Source organism: Phaenicophaeus curvirostris, chromosome 2 (assembly GCF_032191515.1).
Source record: "Phaenicophaeus curvirostris isolate KB17595 chromosome 2, BPBGC_Pcur_1.0, whole genome shotgun sequence".
NCBI classification, from domain to species: Eukaryota; Metazoa; Chordata; class Aves; order Cuculiformes; family Cuculidae; genus Phaenicophaeus; species Phaenicophaeus curvirostris.
In genome coordinates this window covers 8,574,135-8,593,808 of record NC_091393.1, presented here as the reverse complement: position 1 = coordinate 8,593,808, position 19,674 = coordinate 8,574,135, and the positions used below count along the sequence as shown (strand labels likewise).

Genomic DNA, 19,674 nt, shown 5'->3' with positions numbered 1-19,674 from the left:
TCACTGAACATTTCAAAGCCTTTCCACTTGTATACAAAAAGAATGGAGATCAGGCTTTTCAAAAGTGTTACTTACCCAGACTAACGTCTTCTAAATTATTAGCTCTAATTATCAGGCCATCAGCTTGCAGCAGTGCTTTCTTCATCCTCCATCCTGTAGCAACAATTTTCAGACAGCACATTTTTTCCTGCCATCTACTTTCTCCAAAGACCAATCTTAGCTCCAAGATGTTAAGTGGTTTGCTGAGAACTTTTAACAGAGAAAAGCATTCCATGCCCTGTTTATCCTGGAAGTGCAAAAAGAGACATTTGAACAAGTGGCAATTTTTTCAGCAGCGCTAACAAAACACACATCTGTGACTGCTATCAGAACTAAGATTTCAAATTCATATGCACACAACTGAAGTACAAATGTATAAATAATAAAACCTGCAGTAACAATGTAAGAAGAATTCTTTTGCAGTCCTAGCTCAGTAGAGCAGGAGGACAGAAATTTAAACAGCTGGCCACGATTCCTCCTAGTAAAGTTTTGTTGTGGTTTTTTTTCCCTTCATGAAGAAACTAGATATATCATGCAGACCGACAATACTTTAACATGGCAACTTGCCCAACCTATGTGGAGTAAATACACAAAATAATAAAAATCATCAGAAGCTACTGTCACTTAAAAGATGCAATTTAAATACATTTGGATGGGTACAAAAATCTCACAAAGTACTTTGTCAGTACTGAATGTTCTTCAGAGCTCTACAAAGCAGCAACATGCATTTTTGAACAGCTGAGTATCTTTGAGAGATAAGGTCATAAAAACCTAGGTTTAATGACTAATCACCAACATGAACAACCTACCGAATTACTCCTGCCTTGCGTTTAAAAAGGAATTTGTTTTCTTTAGAAAATTTTACTGTAAGATTTTTTTATTGAATGACAACAATTGCTGGAATAACTTAAGAAAAAAACCAGTAAAAGTGTCACAGATGGGGCTTTGTCAAAAGTCATAAGGCAGCCCCATCCTATGCTGTACAAAAGAAAGTACATGGTCTATTCTATAAACGTATGTTCACTAAAAATCAAGTGGCGTGCTGATAGTCACAAGTTTCCAAGAGAAAGGAGTAATATTTCTGTGCTTAGGCATCATTGCGTATTGCATAACTGCTATCTGTAACAAAGCATAATTAATAGTAGAAATGCAGTCTGGATAACTATGTATTTCACAAAAAGAGATGTACATTAATATATACCAAAATGGTCTTTTTAAAGAATCTAACAAGTTCAAACAATGGTTTTTTTTCTGGCCTGGAAAGTAAGTTCTGTAAATCTTTATGACTATTTTAAAGTATATTTGGGTATCACTGGAAATACAAATGTCTTGTAAACAAAGTACCAATACCTTAAAAGGAAGAGGTCTTCCTAGGGACTTCTGCAAGTTCTTCAGACTGGCAGAAATACCAGCAGGACCGGCCAAGCAGCTCTGAATTTGCTGTGAAACACATTGAATTTCCTTGGAAACCCTTAAAAAGAAAAAGAGGGAAGAAAAAAGCCTACATGGTTAACTTGGAAGACTGAAAAATAAGGCAAAAGGATGCACGAGAAAGGAAAGTCCTTACTTTTATCCTTCCACTAAAGGGGTAAAAATTCTAGATGATCATTTGGGCAAACAAGCTCAATGCTAAGAAATCTAAATTTTAAAAATTAATAGTGTTTTAATACATTGTATTTATGTGACTAATGGAACACAACTTGGACATCACTGCCAAACAATGCTAGCTAGCTGTAATACTCTTTAGTAATTTATACAGCCATTTACTAGAAACCTACTTACTTGTGCTGGTCTGATCCAATAAGCATCTGAGGAATTCTGTCAATTAGATGCTTCATAACCCAGTGCCAGTGCAGAGAAAGAAGTGACAACCCTGGCGAATCCACTGTCACAGTGTCAGAGACTGCCCAGAACCGGTCACGCCACAGCAAGCAGTATAAAATCTAACAACAAAACAAACAGGTTATAGTTTTCCTACTGCAATACTTCGTGCTTCAAGCAAGAGAAAAAGCAAAGCCAGTGCCACTTGCATTAACATCAGATTTACACAATGCTTTGTATTTTGTGGTACACAAACAGCACTCAGCTCCGTGTTCTCTAAAAGTACCACACGACTCTACTGGCAGGTGGAGCTACACAAGTCACAACCAAGCAATCCTTGCACCAAGTCTAATGTCATTGTTGGATGTCAGCAAAATGATCTTCATGGTCTGAAAAGGGAGAGGGAGAAGTGAACCATTCCATGACCTGTATGTGACCTCAGATGCCCAGGTTCAGATATATTTATCCGAGACAGATGCCGATACTCCCTTGATCATCAGTGGAGAAAACAGGGTACTTGTACACTATGATTCATGTCACCTTGAGCAGGCAGAGCAGGCTTGACGATCAAGTTCAGTAATAGACATCCATGTCCTAGGTGTGTACATTCAGATGAAGTAATTCCCACCCCAAGTAAATGAAAGCTGATAACTTATATTCCACACAGAAGAAATTAGAAGATAGATCACAAATACAACCACTGAAACAAACATGCTCATTTGCCTGGTCTCAGGCATATTCTGAGTACCAACACAAGCAGTGAGATTTCTTTCATGGTCCCTGAAACTAGTCTTCTGTACACAATCTCATTTCACTTCCACAACAATACTAGAAAAAGTCTACTCACATCATGCATGTCATCGTCACTTAAGGCCACCTGAGTAGATTTGACCCAGTGAAATGCAAATGCATCCCAAAGTTCAAAGAAAGCAGCAAGGTTGACCACAATGCCATGAGGAAGACAGTTGTAACTTCCTGGATCTGAGGTTTGGGGAAGAGGGACAGAAAGAAAGAAAGAGACTGAATATTCCAACCATGTCACATGTCACACAAGGGTCAATTTCTAATCACTAGATCCTCCCTATGATAGGGAGAAAAAAAACCCCAACATGCAAAGATCTAAGAACTGAAGTAATGAAAGTAGCTTTGCATAATTCTCTATTACCTCTATGCATTTAATATTAAAAAAATCCATAACGAAGGAAGCATTAATCAATTGCTTCTACACAACACGCTAATTTCATCATTAATTTTTTCCCCTTTTTTGGGGAGTAAAACATCCTACTTACATAAAACAATAGACAGAGGATTAGAACAAAAGGATATCTGAAGAACATGGCTATTCTTCCTAACCAAACAACAGGCCATTTCAATTTCTCTCCATTACCGCCCTACAGTTTAGATAATTTAATTAAGAGAGAAACGACATTCACTCATTCCCGAGTAGAGGCTCGATATAAATGCTATAAGTGTAAGGGTATACCTCATCTAAGAATAATGTTTCACAATATCATATTAGCCTTCATCTTACTGCTTTACATTCACACAATCTTTCCTTGCAAATCCAGGACACGCTATGTTTAAAGTATACATTTTATTAACAGTGCAAATAAACCATATTTCAAACCGACCACAGAACCAAAAGGAATGGGAAAATCAACCCACCTTTACGGAAATCTAGAGACATTCTTAAGATACTATTTCTTGGCTTCTTGCTGGTAATCAAATTCTTCTCAGTGTAGCTTCTTTTTTCACGGTCAAGAAATAATACTGCCCTGAATTTAAAATAAAAGTTGTCAGAAATTCAGTACCATTTTAAAGCCTCTTCCTTATTAGAGTGATGAACTAAAGAGTGATATTTGACATTTCACTGTGTTACAAAACAAGCGCAGCATAACTAATTGCTTGAATCTGGTTTCAGTAGAAGCAAGCTTCACAAACAGTAGATTCCTGACTTTAGCAGTAACCAGGAAGGAAAGGGCAGTGAGCTACTAAGCAGATGCAACACCACCACCTCCAGGGTATGTAAGCAGCTGCTTTGTTATGCTGTGACTGCAAAATCTGTGTACTTTTTGCTCTCAATAAAAGCAGTACAGATCCAGAAGCAGGGTAACTACTTAAGTTTTATGGCAAAGATTTCGCACTGCTGTTTCTGCCTCTTCTATGCTTTATCCCACATTCTAGTTTGACCTTGAACTCCAGACTACACAGAATGCTGGGAGCATTGCTCTCCACATTAAGTGATCTGTTGTACTCTACCTCAACAGAAAACAGAAGCAAAGAATTTGAATTCCTGGATGAAACGTCTGCCTGGTGTTTTACACCATCTATCAAAACCTAAAAAACATACTTGGCAAATACAGCAAGTGTTTATACAGCAAGTATTTATACAGCATTGATTACAGTCATTGGGCAATCTTCACAAGCTTTTTTTTGTAACCCACCGATTTGCTACAGACTTCAAAAGGATTAGAAGCTGATCCGTGTGCTCCATTTCTGTATCAAAGTTCATCGAATTTCTAATGATGTCCAAAAACTGCATATTCCATCTTGGGTCCAGAGGCATTACATGTTCATCTGGGAAGGCAGACAAGACAAGACCAGACAGTACAGCAGTGGAAACATTATTCAGTGAAAGACTTTCCTTGATCCCCCTGCCTATCCAAAACCATTAAGGAATGAAAGAAGGAAGCCTAAGAGGAAAGAGGAATCTTAAGCTCCCTCACTCCAGATAGCCAAACAGAAAAGCACTAGAAAAGCACTAAGTGGACTGTAGGTTCTGTAAGACAACAGTGTAAGTAAAATGAACCATCAGTGAGAGCACCCAGAAAGATAGCCTGGAAACTCAAGTCCAACTCTCTTTTCCTTCACAGTCCAGGCAAGATATCTAGGACCATCAATAGAGGATCCAATGTTACTATATACATATACACAGACACATACCTTTCATGCACCTAACAAGCTTGGAAAGGAAAACATAGGCCTGAGCTCCCCATAAAACACTGAGTGAAAATTATGGGCCTCAACATAGGTTTCAAATGGGACAGTACAATGAATGCTGGGAACAAAACAGCATGCCTAAAATCATCTATTCAGAGAGGCAGTAGGTACTCACATCACTCTAAAGAGCTTAACTGTTAGCTGTAGGAACACACCTGGGTCACAGATAGAGTCAGAATTCACAGTTACAGCACTCGCACCTAATCTGCACAGGATGAATGCATTTAATTGCCATATTTGCAGTTCTAGACAGCAAGAATGGCTTTGTTATTTCTTTGCAACAAAAGCAAACATAACCTAAAAATGGTGCAGTGTGTTCAGAGAATAACTAAAGCAAGAACCAATGTCTCGCACAAATTTTTTTCAGCAGTACCTGTCATACTTGGCTGTAGCAACTTGATCATGTTACTGACTCCAGATGAGAGGGAACTTGCATAGAAACTGCCCAGGGCCAGAGCACCTGCTTCCAGCTGAATCCTCACTGGATCTGTAGGTAGAAGGGAGAGAATATAGGTGTAAAAGACAGCATTTAGTACAAATAAATAAAAATAACTTAACTGATCCAATACAAGCAGCCTGAATCTCATCTGTGCATGGACTCTATATGTGGTGGCTGCTCTTATTTTGTATTAGCTACAAAAGGTCTTAAAAGCAGTCAGAATATCATGGTCAAAGAGAGAAATCCAGTGAAGAGTTCTAGTTAAAATGGTGATACTTCATGCATGCTATTAAAAATGTGGTTTGTGAAAATCCGTAAGTTCATACATTGAAATCTTCTTCACAGTATACCTTTCCTCCCCCCTTAATTAAAAACAATAAAATCTTCACATAATGACATACCTGTCATTAAAGTAACTATATAAATACTCTCCAGTTTATAGATATACCTCTCTGGAAAGACAGCAAGATCAAGGGGACACAATCCCATTCATGTAAGAAGAATACAGTGAGATTTCACACCACAAAAGAAAGTTAAGTGTGTGAATTACTTGCACTAACATCTGTCTAAACTCTCCACAAGTTTAATGCAATTAACGATATCAAGCAATGAATACCTGAATGTGAGGGCAAGACAGCTTCAGGAAATCTCAGTACTGCAGTTTCCTGGCTTTCTAAATGTTTGTATTTTAACACCAAATAAACAGAAGGCATTTTACTGCTTTTACTATCACTATAAAAAAAAATAGCGCAGAGAAAGGCATATCTGCTTACACAGACCAGGGGATATAAAGAAGTAACTGTAATTCAGAGGCAGTATAATTTACATGCATGCTTGAATAATAAAAGGCAATATTTAGGCTTAAGTCTCCTGTTGTCCCTAACATGCACAACCCATTTCCATTTCTTTCCCTGGCACCTCAAAGCCCTTGATTTAGAGTGGACAGTTGAGAATTTCCGTATCGGATCTTTTCAATGGTCTGAATGTTTTCATAGAAGACTTAAGATTTGTGAAAATATAATAAGCACTTAGGCAAGAGAAAGTTAAAAAATTACATACCAAGCCCCTGTGGCAGATTTTTGGCTACAGAGTTAAGCCATTTAACTCTCAATGTCCAATCTTGATTGGTTGCCTTCTCTATGAATAATTTCACTGAAGCCTGGAGAACTTCCATTGTATCCATCCATTCTGCATCTATCTCAACAGCACTGAATGTGAGACTCTCAGGATTAGTGGACTGCATAATTTTTTTAAGATCTTGCAGAGTCAGTGGTTGTGTCCTGAAACACAAAGAAGTGGAAGACCAGCAATCAAGGAACTGCCAGTTCCAGGAAAGAATATATTTTGCAAGTCAAGCATCAGCACACAACTATCTTTAGGCAAGGAAGTAACAATGTCTCCTCTTTTCTCTATTTAGCTTTAAAGCCAGTTTCCAACTGCCAATCTGTTGCTAGGGGTCTACTATAAGGAATTTACTACTGCCAAAAATTCATGCAGTGCCAGAAGTGAATATGAACAGCATTTTACTGAGAAATTTTAATTGATTTGTGCACCAGAAAGATACATAAAGGTAAGCTGAAAAAGACAAAGACGAGAGAAGTGTCATTGATATAAAATTCCAGCACAAGGAGAAAATTTATTTTTTTCACGTGAAGCAACTACACCTAAAATAACTGATGAAGAACTATTTACATGTAAGCAGAAAGTACAGAGGATCATTAGTATATTTAAAACTAATTACTCATTTTTTTTCAAGTTCAGGGGGAAATTGAAGGATGATATTTTTGGGGCTCTTATAACCTTGTAAAACCAGGGTTTACATCCACATTTTCTGCTAAATGCCTACTTCTAACTCAACTCAAAATAGGTCAAAGGTACTTACTGAAAACTGAACAGAGAGAAGTATTTTGGACAGAAGAATAAACCAGTAAATAATTAAACTTGCATTTGCAGTGGTTGCATGGAAAAGTAACAGGAACCTCAGAGTGATGACCACAGTCTACCCACACAATTTGCTCAAGACTAAGTTTTGCAGAGATCAATGTAGTGCCACCAGTATTTCACACGTATCTTGTTCCTTACTTATTCCTTCAACAACAAGTGGGTTTTGCCTACCTGCAGTTTTTAAGGTTTAGTCTATTCAGACAGTACATCAGGACTTGTGCATCGCTCCTGACTGTTGAAAGAAGTGAGTCTTCAGCTGCAAACAGACATGTAGGCAGAGAGTCCGGCCACAATCCCACTGCTAGCAAGGAGTCACCCCAAGTTTCATGGGAAGCCAGAGATGAAGCGTGCTTCGTAACCAATTCTAACACAAGCTACAACAAACAACCAAAAAGCAGCTTAAAATCATATTCAAACATGTATACAAGTACAATAGCTAAGGAAACATTTTAATCACATGCATTTATTATGAAAGCATTATAAACCAAATGTTTTACAAAAAACATACAACCTACAAAATACAAGCACCAAAACATTCCAACCATAACTGAAATAACATTTACAGAGTTACAAATAGGAATCGGGCACAGCATTTCAGCCTATAGATTCATCAGTATTTATAACCCAGATGAAGCTGTTAAAAAACAAGTAAGCCTCAGAGACCAACTAGGATATTCTCTGGCTCCCTTATGTTATGAGAGAGGGAGCCCGCATCTACAAAACGTCTGACAAACCACGTTTATTCCCTGGGGAACATCTCAATAAATACATGTCAGATTGACAGTCTTCATGCAACTTCCACACATCTGACCTCTGTCTCCAGCAAGATGTCACCAGACTGACAAAACTTGTCATGAAAAGACAGGTGACAGCTGAAATTTACTGCACATCACCATTCTATACCAAACAACAACTTCTGAAGCTTCAACTGATCCCAAGTAAATGACATGCACAACTGCACTGCTTGCAGTGGAATCAAAAAAGGTTTGGAAAATAGAGAATATATCCCAATGCCACGTAACCCCTTGTCTTCATCACCTAACAGATGCCTGAGAGGACATTTAAAATTGTTTGGTTCATCTCTCCAAGAGCATCACTTTCATCAATCCCTTGCAGTGAGTAAACAGAGGACCCCTTCCAACCCAAACAATTCTATGACTCTATATTTTTCATGTATATAGATGACATCAGAAGAGCTTTCAAAAAGAGACGTTTTACCTTTTGGTTAATCTGTAGTTGTTGTGAGCGGCCATAAACTTCCCAACAGGCCCTGTAAAAAGACTTTTCTAATCCAAGGCCTCTTTGTGTGTGCTGCACAATTAACACTGCAGCCTGAAGCAAAGGTGACAACGACGACACAGAACCTGAAAGATTCACAACATATAGGGTGATATAAATGTTTAGTAACTGTCAGCCCTTTAACCCTCTTGAGAACAAACTTCACTTAAAACAACCCAAAACAACCTAATTATACTTTTATGTCATATTATTAGGACACAACACAATAAAATAACCAAGTTTAATATTAAAGAGTCAGTCCAAATATATGTAGTGAGCCCAAGCTGTTAAAAAACACTGAACAGACTTTTCTTACCTGCTATTGCTGCCTTGGTTTCTGAATGCACAGCCAGAAGTGCATCGCAGATGCTGTCTCCCACTAAACCCAAACCATTCAAAAGCAGCTTCAAATCCAGACTGTCCAATACATGTCCATCATTCTCCCCGGGAATGTAAATTTCAATCCCACGATTCCTCATGGCTCTGGATATTTCCCCATGAATTGGATCCATGGAAAGGAAAAGCCTGTTGGATATTAGAATAAAATAGTTTAGTTGGAAGAGACCAACAGTGCTCATCTAGTCCAACCACCTTACATTAAGATGTAATTTATGGCTTTATCACCTGGAACCACTGAATCTGTTCTTTCATAAATTAAGTTAATCTTCATAAAAATGGGGACACTGATATCTAGAGAGCCAAAGACATCTACCGAATTCAACTGATAAACCTGTACAAATAAATACACTTTGAAATTAGCCACAGATATACTGCATGATTTTTAGCTCTGCTAATCAGGCCTATTCCTATTTTATAATTTGTCTACTTATAAAAAAAGTGACACCTCTGAGCTATGAAGATGACTTTTAGAAGTCTTAGCACAGCTTCAGATAAATCTGTGATATTTAAAAAATGACGTATACAACACTCATGTAGTTAATACTATCAGTAGGCATCTCTTAAAAGCAAGGACAAAAAAAACCCCATAAAACTTGTAGTACAATGACATAAAAACAAGTTTCTGAAAAGTCAAAGATTTAGTTTCTAAGTAAGAGGAACCAAAACATATCTGTTCTAATACTCTTTTCATGAATTCATAAAAGGTAGGAATTGTACAAATACTCCGTATGTTCTCTTCTCCAAAAACTACTTCATATCTGAGAAAAACAGAGACTGCCTGTTTGGTTTTGGGTTTTTTTTAGTTTTGTTTTATTTCTTTTAAGCTGTGTCACTGCAGAAAACTCAAATTCATGGATGAAATGGAAGAAGCTAGGAAGAGAATAAGAACATTCATATACCAGCTTTCATTACCAATGTATCTGAACACTTCATCTCATTCAACACATACATCTTCAACTCCGTTGCAGTGAGATAGGGAAGTGTTGAAATCTTAAATGAGAAATGTAGAATGAAGGCAAAGGTATTGTGCTAGCAAGTAGCAGTGTATCTTTAGTGTAATAATCTCTGCTGCAACAAGAATATAAAGCCAAGCCTCTCAAGCTCTCTATCATATGTTCATCACAGTGCAATTTTCTTCTTTGCCAGACAGACAATGTCACTACAGCATAGGAAAACTGAACAGCGTTCAAAATACAAAAAGACTGGCTCACAGCTGACATTTTCCTAAACCTCCTAGTTGATATAGAGTCAAAAAAAAAAGGCAGAAAAGCAAAGCACCTGAAGTTTGGATGAGGAGCTATCGTAGGAATTGTGCCGTCTATCACACCTCTCTCACTCATGGTAAGAACGCCTCCTGGTTCAAGTAAAGCATTCAAGCGGTCCAGCACAGAAGGGCTATATTCAAAAGAAATATAAATGGTTATAGAAAGGTAACAATTTGATCCCTTTATGAACCCAAATCAAAATGGTACCAGTCTTAAGCAAAAAGCCAAACAGGTAATTACAGGGAAATTTATCAACTACTCAGCTGCCTAAGGCAGAAAGATACTTCCAGAACAAATGCAAAATCTTCAGTTGTGAACCATACAGTGAGAGACAAGGTAAATTAGGGAGGTTAAGAGATTTACTCAGTGAAATAAGGTCACTAAAATCTCTTACTTGCAGAAGTTAACATTGTCCATCAACAGCCAGTCTCCAGACTGCAGGGCCTGAACCAACATCCCGTCCACCCACTCAAAAGTGCCGTGGCTGTTGCAGTCAGCAGCCTGGGCCTGCTGCAGCTTGAAACGCCGGAAATCTTCTACCAGGTGAGCAAACTCTGAAAGAAAGCGTATCTCACATCAAGATTTAAAACACTCCGGTATTTTCCTGTTCCATTCAAGAAAAATAGTAGCTATTTTGTTAATTAACATATATGCTTCCTACTTCTCAGGGTAACATAACAGCAGAGGCTCCAGTTCTTCACACAGCCTCCCATGGGTAAAATCCATGAAGACAGAGGAGGTTTGCAAGCACAGAGAAATATAAAACAGACTGATATTTTTCTCTACCTTTTCTTCCCTATTAGATGACATTTGATAGATATTTGCCACATTTTAGTCAAAAAAAGTTAGAAAAAAAGAAAAGGAAAAACAACCCACGCAGTATTGTACTGACATTTGTAAAGCTCAGATAATAAATACTCCAGAAAACAAATGCAAGAAAATAATATCCAAATTCCCTTTCTTAGGACAAGACAAGACCTGTACTGCATCATACATTGAATAGTTCAGTACAGGACAATTTCTTGCTACCAGGTATAAGTACACAAAAAACAAACCTAAAGAACCACCACCAAAGTAACGCTTTCAGAAGCTAGGCCACCGTATAAGAAGTATGAAGCAACAGTATTCATTACAAACAACCTACAAAAAAACCTTTCAAGTTTTCTCAAGCTTTCACTGCAGATTTATATATTTCAGTTATTTTTTTCAGAGGAACATATAGTCTTATTTCAAATCACCCACCATACATACCTGCCTTTGAGTAAGAATTTATTTTGTTGTTTAGTCGCTGGATAAGTACAAGTATTCCCTCCAGTTTGCTCACTAATTCAGCTGTAACACTTCTACCTCCTTCACCCAGAGATTTGGGTTTGTAATTCAGGATGAAATTGCTCCAAGCACGCAGCACAAGTTCAGCATCATCTGCACAAATTTCTGTCAGGAGAAGACTGTCCCTTACCAGTGTGCTCACGGCATGCTCCACTTTTTCCAACAGGCGCTGCCATGGCCTATTGATATCAACCTGCAAACATGCCGTTATGGAGTTAGTTCATCCGGAAGACGGTGGTACCTAAGGCTACACTTGGTGCTTAAACACTAAGAACACAGTGAACTGGCCACTGTTAGGTAGGAAAAAAATACTGCCATATTACCAAAACAGTATTTACCTGTTCAAATCCGCCTAGAAGTTCAGTTGTATCCATTGCACTGTTCATTGCCATGATTTTTAGCCGGTGGCCAGTCAGATGGGCCAGCAGCTCCACGAGGCTGGTTTTGCCGACAGCTGCTGGGCCCACTAGGATTACCATCCAGCTCATGTGCACACATTTCATCATGGACTCGAGGGACTGAAGTGAATGATGCAGAAGTGAGAGACTTCTGCCAGGACGAGGAATATAGTTGCCACGGGAAAGAACTGAATAACCAATCTGGAAGGCATGAGACACGCATGGTTGAGTAATCAAAGAGGTAAATGGAAGCTCAGTTGGGCAAGTTGCATCCTCCTCTCTCCACTCACAAACCGTTGAGTGGAGCTTACCTGAATGTTATATGGAGTGATGTGAAACTCCCTGGTTCCTGTATACACGTCAGCCTCCTGGCCAAAAACGTCTCTAAATATAGATATAACCTGAAACAGTTAAAAGAGCAAAAAAGCAGACTTATCAGTCTTAAGTTAGCCATTGTTTTAAAGATTTACCACTGAAGCAGGGTTCCCTCTCAGCTTTATGGCCACATGATAGTAACTAACACAGCCTAATCACAAGTGTCATTTCATTCGAAGTGAGTGTGAGCTGCTCACAGCATTCCTTCCATTAACCACATTTTCTTGTGACTTGAAATACCTGAAGCAATGTTTCTGTTTAACAAAATACTAGGAAGGAAGTTACTCCTAAATAGGCTCTTTGATAACACAAAAACATAGTAACACTACAGAAGGAGAAAGCAAACCTGTGAGAAAAATTTCCAGTGGCACTCAATAAGTAACTTCAGTCTTACAATATGACTTTTAGTTTAATACCATTTAAATGTCCTAACAAGTTAAACAAAAGCCAAAGATTTCTAGCCAAGTGAGGGGTATGTAGGTGGCAAAGGGGGAATAACCACTGCAGTGAGCGCTTTTATCAGAGGAAACGTAAGCAGCGAGTTTAACAGAATGAAGGGACCAATACGACAGGCAGATGAAAGAAGCAACACAAGTAAAAGTCAATAAAAGAAATCCAAGCCAGAACAATTTAAAAATGTTGTCAAGGAAGGGAAAAATTACGGGACATTATTTTTACTTACTGTACCCACACAAGTGCTTTTTAACCATAACTTTAAGAAATGGTCTGCATCTCAGTGTTATTTCTTTTCTCTGTTCCTTATCTTCTCTTTCCTCACAAAAATGCATGCAAGTCATGTCACTTATAAGAGAACATCATTATTTAACACAGAATCAAAGAAGAATATTGTGGTTTCCTCTTTTTAAGTCCTTTGTTATTCTACTTGCCTTTCTTTATACCATCTTTCCGGTTTTATACTAGTAGGCAAACAAATTGATATTTTAAAGGACAAGAGGAGCAGTTGTACAACTACAAAACCTCAAACAAATCTATTTTTCCTTTGGAAGGAGTAATGTCTATGACTGATTGCAAGGCATCTTCGAATTTACACATGGGTTTCTAGAACTCGTCCTGACAATCTGAAGAGCAAGGAAGGAGGACACACGGCTCACCTTTTCTTTGTCTTCCTTAGTTCTCATTCTTTCTCCATACACCAAAAACGCATGCTGGCCTGGATTATAACATCCTGGTGACTGGTCAACAAGCATAAGCTGGCACCAACGGAACAGATCACGTAAGTTGAACTCCCAAGGTCCTCCTTTCTGTCCCCACTTTTTTTCAGCCATTACTTCTTTCTCAATCTGGAAAAGGTGTAAGTTAATAAAGAAAGTTCTTTAGTCCACCCATGTGCTAATACATCTAAAAATAAACTCAACAGAACTTCTGCCTTTCACAATACTTAAAAGACAGGACAACGGAAAGAGCAAGCTGTATGCCCTCTTTTGAAGATGTCAGTAACTAAAACTTCATTTAGCTGGTCTCTACTCTACTAATTCTCTAACACTCAGCTTTATTTTCATTTTCGCTCTTGCACTCTGTAAATGAGTAATCAATAAGATGCTGCCACAAAAGATTTTATGTAAGGCCACAGAATATTACTTTCTTTTAATATTACTACACTTAGTTTCACAAGACAAAGATAACCCAGTTTCAGAAGCATTATCATAAATAGAATTCTTACTGAAAATTTTATATCCCTCACTTTGTGTAAAATGGCAGCATCCAAGCCACAAGAGCTAGTAAGTGGGTGCGTTGTAATTGATGCTTGTTGAAAACCTTTTATATTAGCATACTTTTAGATCTGAGCATCTCTGAACCCTTTGCCATAAACAAATCCTATCAGGAAAGATTTTCCTGTTATTGATCTCTCAGTGTTCCAGATGAATGCCACATAACCTTAAAACTTCCATTTCTGTAAATGTCGGATGCTGCTTTCGCTAACAGCATCCCGTAATAAACATAGATTAAAAATTCAGACTACAAACATAACTACATATTTCAGTTCTTGTCAAGATACAGCTCATTGTTTGTGCTTTGAGAATAATCCATATGTGTGGAAAAACGTTTTCTCAACCCAATTTGCCAAGCTACCAAAGCATAATTGCTTCCACCTTGTATAGAAATAGTTTTTTACATATATATAATTTTTTATCTTCTGTGCAAAATAATGCCCCTTCAGTTATCAACCAAGTATCTGATTGAAATAGTACAAGGATTCACGTGGGTTTCAGTTGTGTTCCTAGCTCTCTCTGCATATACTTCCATTCCTCTTCGCCCACACACTTCTCTGTAAAAATGCTTGAAAACTGAACATGAATTTTTTAAGTCTTAATGCCTTCTGCCTACTTCTACACAAAAGATATTAAAACATATACTTACCTCGTTATTGAAAGCAACCATTTTAGCAATAATACTTTTATCAATAGCAGGAAACAGCGTATTACCAATAAACTCCATATCTTCTGCTGACAGTGGGTCAACGTACACCTGTAGAATCAAATGCATGCTGAGTGTTGCTACCATCAGAAAACTACAAGATCCTGAGATAGTGTAAACCAAATAAATAAGCTTGCCTGTGTAAATCTATTAAGAAAGGACTTAGGCAGACCCTTTCTTCCACCTCCTTGTCTGTACGGATTCTGGCATCCAAAAATCTTAGTTGTCTTGTGCTGTACATGAAAATTCATTCCCAATTCTGGAACATAAATCTCTGCTCTGTGGTCAAAACATGCATTTAGCCCCTCTAATACAGACTGAGAAGCCAGATTCAACTGAGGAAAGAAATAAGGATACAACATTAATGCTCCATAAAATCCATTTCCATAATCTACAGTTAGATCACAGTCAGAGGGTATGTAAAAGATAAAATCCAATTTTTTTGCTCTTCTAGCACTGTCATATGTTATTATCTCCAGCCATATTGTAATTACACTGGAACAACAAAACTATAACACTTCCTTAAACGCACTTGCTATTTGTACTGTGTTTTCAACATAATAAACCAAATCTGTATTGTAAAACCTGCATGTTCAAGATACTTCTTCTGAACTTACATTCATACATTTGTGACATTGCTTGTTTTTTAAATGAAGGCAGTCTGGGTTATTTAAATATAATGGTTGTTTAAAGTGGTATTCTTCACCATAAAAAACAAGGTATACAAACAGCTACAGAATTGAACAATTTTTCACTCTGCAATAATTAGAATTCAGATTGCCAAGAAGTGAGCTCTACGCATGCATTTGCTTGAAAGCACTCGCTGCATGGTACACAAATGAATCTGTGGCGGCAGGACAGCTTATAGAGGGAAAATAGAATCAGTACCCAACACAGTGCATGAATCCCAGCAAAACACCTTCTATTTCAGTGAAATTATATCCATGTAAGAGCATATATATCAGAACCTCTATTGACACTCTTACCAAAGGCTTTCAAACATAAATCAAATTCATCTTCTGTTATCAGAAATAATTTAAGCTGCGATTCTAATCCTCGTTCTCGTCTAAGAGATCTAGTCAAAGCCAGTTTTTTACACTCCCAATACAGTGCAACAATGGCAAGAAGGAATTAGTAAAAGGAGATTAATTTTCTCTTAAGCCGAATAATCACTTTCAATGTCACACTAGATGCACATAACTAGTGTTACGCATTTATTTCAGTTACCAGCCCTCAAATTACACACCAAACTGCCACCTTTGCTCTTTCACAACATTCCATTTCATTTGTGCCTTAAACTTGAATTTACCTCGTCTAATACAATCCAGTGTCCAGCTTTTAATGCTGCTAGGAGTGGTCCATCACGCCAGGCAAATTCTCCTCCCTTCCCACCTTCAACGGGCAAGTCTGTCCCAAACAAGTCTGTCACATCCTTTGGGAGTAGAGAGTGGGGTGTGAGGAAGATTACAAAACCACAAGAGTTCATAAACCGCTTCTGCTAACTTTACTTCACATTTTCTTTCCTTTTAAATACCAACATTATAGCTGTATGTAAAAGAGTTCAGTAACTGCAAGATGCTAAAAGCTTTTTCATGGTAGGACTCCAGTGACCAGCTACTATATTTAACATGAAAAAAATTATATAGGAACAGTAAAGTTTAAAAGCCTTAAAGCTGTTTTCAGCTAACTTTGCAGAAGCCAAGAAAAACCCAGCAGAGAGAGATATGCATGCCTTCCTGGATTTTTCTGTTCTTTTCAAGTGAATTGGCACTCCTTCATAGCAGCTCACTGCTCAACTGGCATTTCAGAAACAGGGCCAGAGTTAAAAAGAACCACACTTTTTGCGTTAAACAAAACCTCCCACCTGCCATAAACACTAAGTTACAAAGATAATATTTTATCCTACCGTTTGCTCAGACAGGTTGATTCGAACAAGACAGTTTCCCGAGGCCTTCGCCAGGGCAGCAACCAGACTGGTCTTGCCCACACCTGGTGATCCCTCCAACAAAATCGGTTTGTTAAGCTGCAGGGCTCTTAATAGTCTTTGTGCATTCAATGCTGTAGTCCCAGCATTCAGAGCATAATCTGCAATACTGTTCCTCTGGAGAACAGGGCCTAAAAAACCCGAAAGATAAATAAGAACACAATTAAAAAAGAATGTTTATGTTGGAGGTGCTGACAGCATGCAGAGATCATCCTGTGTATTAATTTCTGATCACATTACTGCAAGCAATGGAGATTAAGCTTGCAGCTTGTTCACAGAGATCATCAAATCATAAGTTTTGAAAAGACCTTAGAGATCATCAACTCCAACTGTACCTGCCTACTACTAAATCATGACCCCAAGCACCTCATCTACCTGCCCTCTAAACACCTCCAGGATGGTGACTCGACCAGCTCCCTGGGCAGCCTCTGTCACTACTTCATAACCCTTTCTGTGAAGGAATTTTTCCTAATGTCCAATCTAAACTTCCTTGGACACAGCCTGAGGCCATTCCCTCCTATCTGCTCACCAATCACTTGGGAGAAGAGACCAACCACCCACCTCTCTGCAACCTCCTTTTCAGGTGGTTGTAGAAAGCAATAAAGTCTTCCCTCAGCTTCATCTTCTCCAGACTAAACGGCCCCAGTTCCCTTAGTCACTCCTCATAAGACTTGTTCTCCAGCCCCTTCACCAGCTTGGTTGCTCTTCTCTGGACATGCTCCAGGACCTCAATGTCGTTTTTCTAGTGAGGGGCCCAGAATCAAACACAGTATTCGAGGTGTGACCTTACCAGTGCCAAGTACAGGGGAAGAATCACTTCCCTAGTCCTGCTCTCAGTTTGACCCACAGCCATATCTCAGCCCATCTCTGCATATTTACATTTAATTTTGCAAGAAAGCATATGACTATGTCATGTATTTTACTATGAAACTTTAACAATTTCTGGTTCAGGACCCAAACTAGAAATCTATCACCGAAAAAAAAATCAAAACAACCGTCCTTGCATTTCAGACACGTGAATCTAAAACTCAAAAGCAGTTCTTGAAAATTTGGCACTGAAGAATACAATTCAGTCATGTTACAGAACAACATATTGATCTGTCCCACACGCTGCCAGTTCTGTGAAGGAAGAGTGCTTTAATTGAAATGTGCCTCTAGGAACATATTTTCTTTACTGTTATTATGACATACAGCAAGGAGAGAGTACAGAGCCTGTGTGCCAAATTCCAGCCACTATAGCTCACTAGGACATCACTTCCCCAGTACTGTAATACAGAACTTCTCAGGTATACAAGACATTAATCGCCAATTTAAGCTACACATCTCGATACCTGTTCAGTATGCAAGACGTCCTTCCTTTTGCAATCTAATTAGCAGAGGGAAATTAAGTAATTTACGAAAAAAACATTACCTTGTACAGTTTCACATGACTAACAATCCACGAATATCAAAATGTTCAGAGATGAACGATTAATGTAGCATTAGGAACACATAGTTCCACGTACTAAAAACCAACGAGTTGAACTAGAAAGTTCACAGTCATCATTTTTTAGTCCCATCACTGTATTTTATAAGGGTAGAAAAAAAGCAATATTTTGATAGTACCATCTGCATTGAGTTCTCACATGAGGAACTGAAATGCAGAGACTAAACAGGTTTGCAAAACTTCAGTTAAACTTTGAGAGGCTACAGCAAGGCAGGGCCCCTGCTTCCATACTTACACAAGGCCAGGGTGAGCTGTGGCTTTAGTTAGTGGCAGTTATCAGACATTATGACCATGCAATGTGACAGAAAATGACAATTCTAAATGAAAGAAGCTTTGTGACACCAAAAATGCCTACTAAAATTAGGCCATTAAACAGTAGTTTTAAAAAGTCAGAGAGCACTTAACAGATGTGTCATCTTAATAAATGTGATCGAATTTCATAGGATCGTAGAATAACCAGGTTGGAAGAGACCCTTCGGATCATTGAGTCCAACCATTCCTATCAAACACTAAACCATTCCCCTTAGCACCTCGTCCACCCGTGCCTTAAACACCTCCAGGGAAGGTGACTCAACCACCTCCCTGGGCAGCCTGGGCAACCACCACACTTGGAAACAGCAACAGTATTTTTCTAAAGCTTGAGAACAAACTATAAATTATTCTGTAATAGTTCAGGTATCCTACTTAGATTTAGTGAAAAAGACAATTATTGGGAATTAAATCACAGAATAAATGTCCACCCACTCCCACAAAGCCTCTTGCCTCTTGGAATAAAAAAGGGCTGGATTCCCATAAAGTTGTCCATCCACACAAACTCTTTCTCCTTTGTTCTGTCATAAATCTTCAGTTCATTCTTCTGATGATCTGTCAGCTCAACAAATAGACTCATTTTCTCACATAAGAATGTCAGGCATTTTTCCCGAGCTAATAAAGCCGTATCAGCTGAGCAGGATGTTGTACCTGTAATTAGAAAAGTTAAGCATGCTTCACAAACATAAGTATGAACGTTCTCATGACTAAGAAATTAACTTCCTTCACAGATATCATTCTTGTGCAGTACACTGTTTCAGCTTTATATTTCATGTCAGTGCTTCTGCCAGTGCTTCCAGGACTACTTATCACTCTGTGAGCCACAACATTAAGGACAGATTATTTTCAAAATCCCTTCTTCTATCATCACTATCACCCTGATCCCTTGCCATAGTGCCCCCTGGCCTTCTTTCCCTGCATTTCTGGTGGCTTTTCACATTTCCCTCACTCCCAAATATCCTATTTATCAGCTGGGCCTATGGCCGAACATGCAAAGATTCATCCTGAGCTATGCACGACACAGGCTAACATGCAGAGATGTAGACAAGTAGGGTGGGAGAGAGAGTTAATAATACATGGTCATGCAATTAAGTAACTTATCAGCTCTGGCATCTCAAAAAAAACTGAGGCTTTCTTAATTTGTGTGCCAGTCTTTGTAACATGATTACTAC

General features: G+C 38.4%; 1 protein-coding gene across 1 annotated transcript in view; it reads right to left on the bottom strand.

Moving 5' to 3' along the window:
• The window catches only part of MDN1 (midasin AAA ATPase 1), a 102,174-nt gene that overhangs the window by 40,783 nt on the left and 41,717 nt on the right, over positions 1-19,674 (bottom strand). The window contains exons 35-56 of the mRNA XM_069851305.1: positions 18,956-19,153; positions 16,630-16,838; positions 16,033-16,155; positions 14,861-15,058; positions 14,667-14,774; positions 13,400-13,588; positions 12,224-12,313; positions 11,853-12,113; positions 11,437-11,707; positions 10,580-10,739; positions 10,199-10,315; positions 8,838-9,046; positions 8,462-8,607; positions 7,415-7,617; positions 6,359-6,579; positions 5,234-5,347; positions 4,305-4,437; positions 3,526-3,635; positions 2,708-2,841; positions 1,822-1,982; positions 1,390-1,510; positions 76-286 (exon numbers count right to left, since the gene is read on the bottom strand). Of these exons, the coding sequence (XP_069707406.1) occupies positions 76-286; positions 1,390-1,510; positions 1,822-1,982; positions 2,708-2,841; positions 3,526-3,635; positions 4,305-4,437; positions 5,234-5,347; positions 6,359-6,579; positions 7,415-7,617; positions 8,462-8,607; positions 8,838-9,046; positions 10,199-10,315; positions 10,580-10,739; positions 11,437-11,707; positions 11,853-12,113; positions 12,224-12,313; positions 13,400-13,588; positions 14,667-14,774; positions 14,861-15,058; positions 16,033-16,155; positions 16,630-16,838; positions 18,956-19,153 (3,687 nt within the window). The remainder of the gene's footprint in view (positions 1-75; positions 287-1,389; positions 1,511-1,821; positions 1,983-2,707; positions 2,842-3,525; positions 3,636-4,304; positions 4,438-5,233; positions 5,348-6,358; positions 6,580-7,414; positions 7,618-8,461; positions 8,608-8,837; positions 9,047-10,198; positions 10,316-10,579; positions 10,740-11,436; positions 11,708-11,852; positions 12,114-12,223; positions 12,314-13,399; positions 13,589-14,666; positions 14,775-14,860; positions 15,059-16,032; positions 16,156-16,629; positions 16,839-18,955; positions 19,154-19,674) is intronic.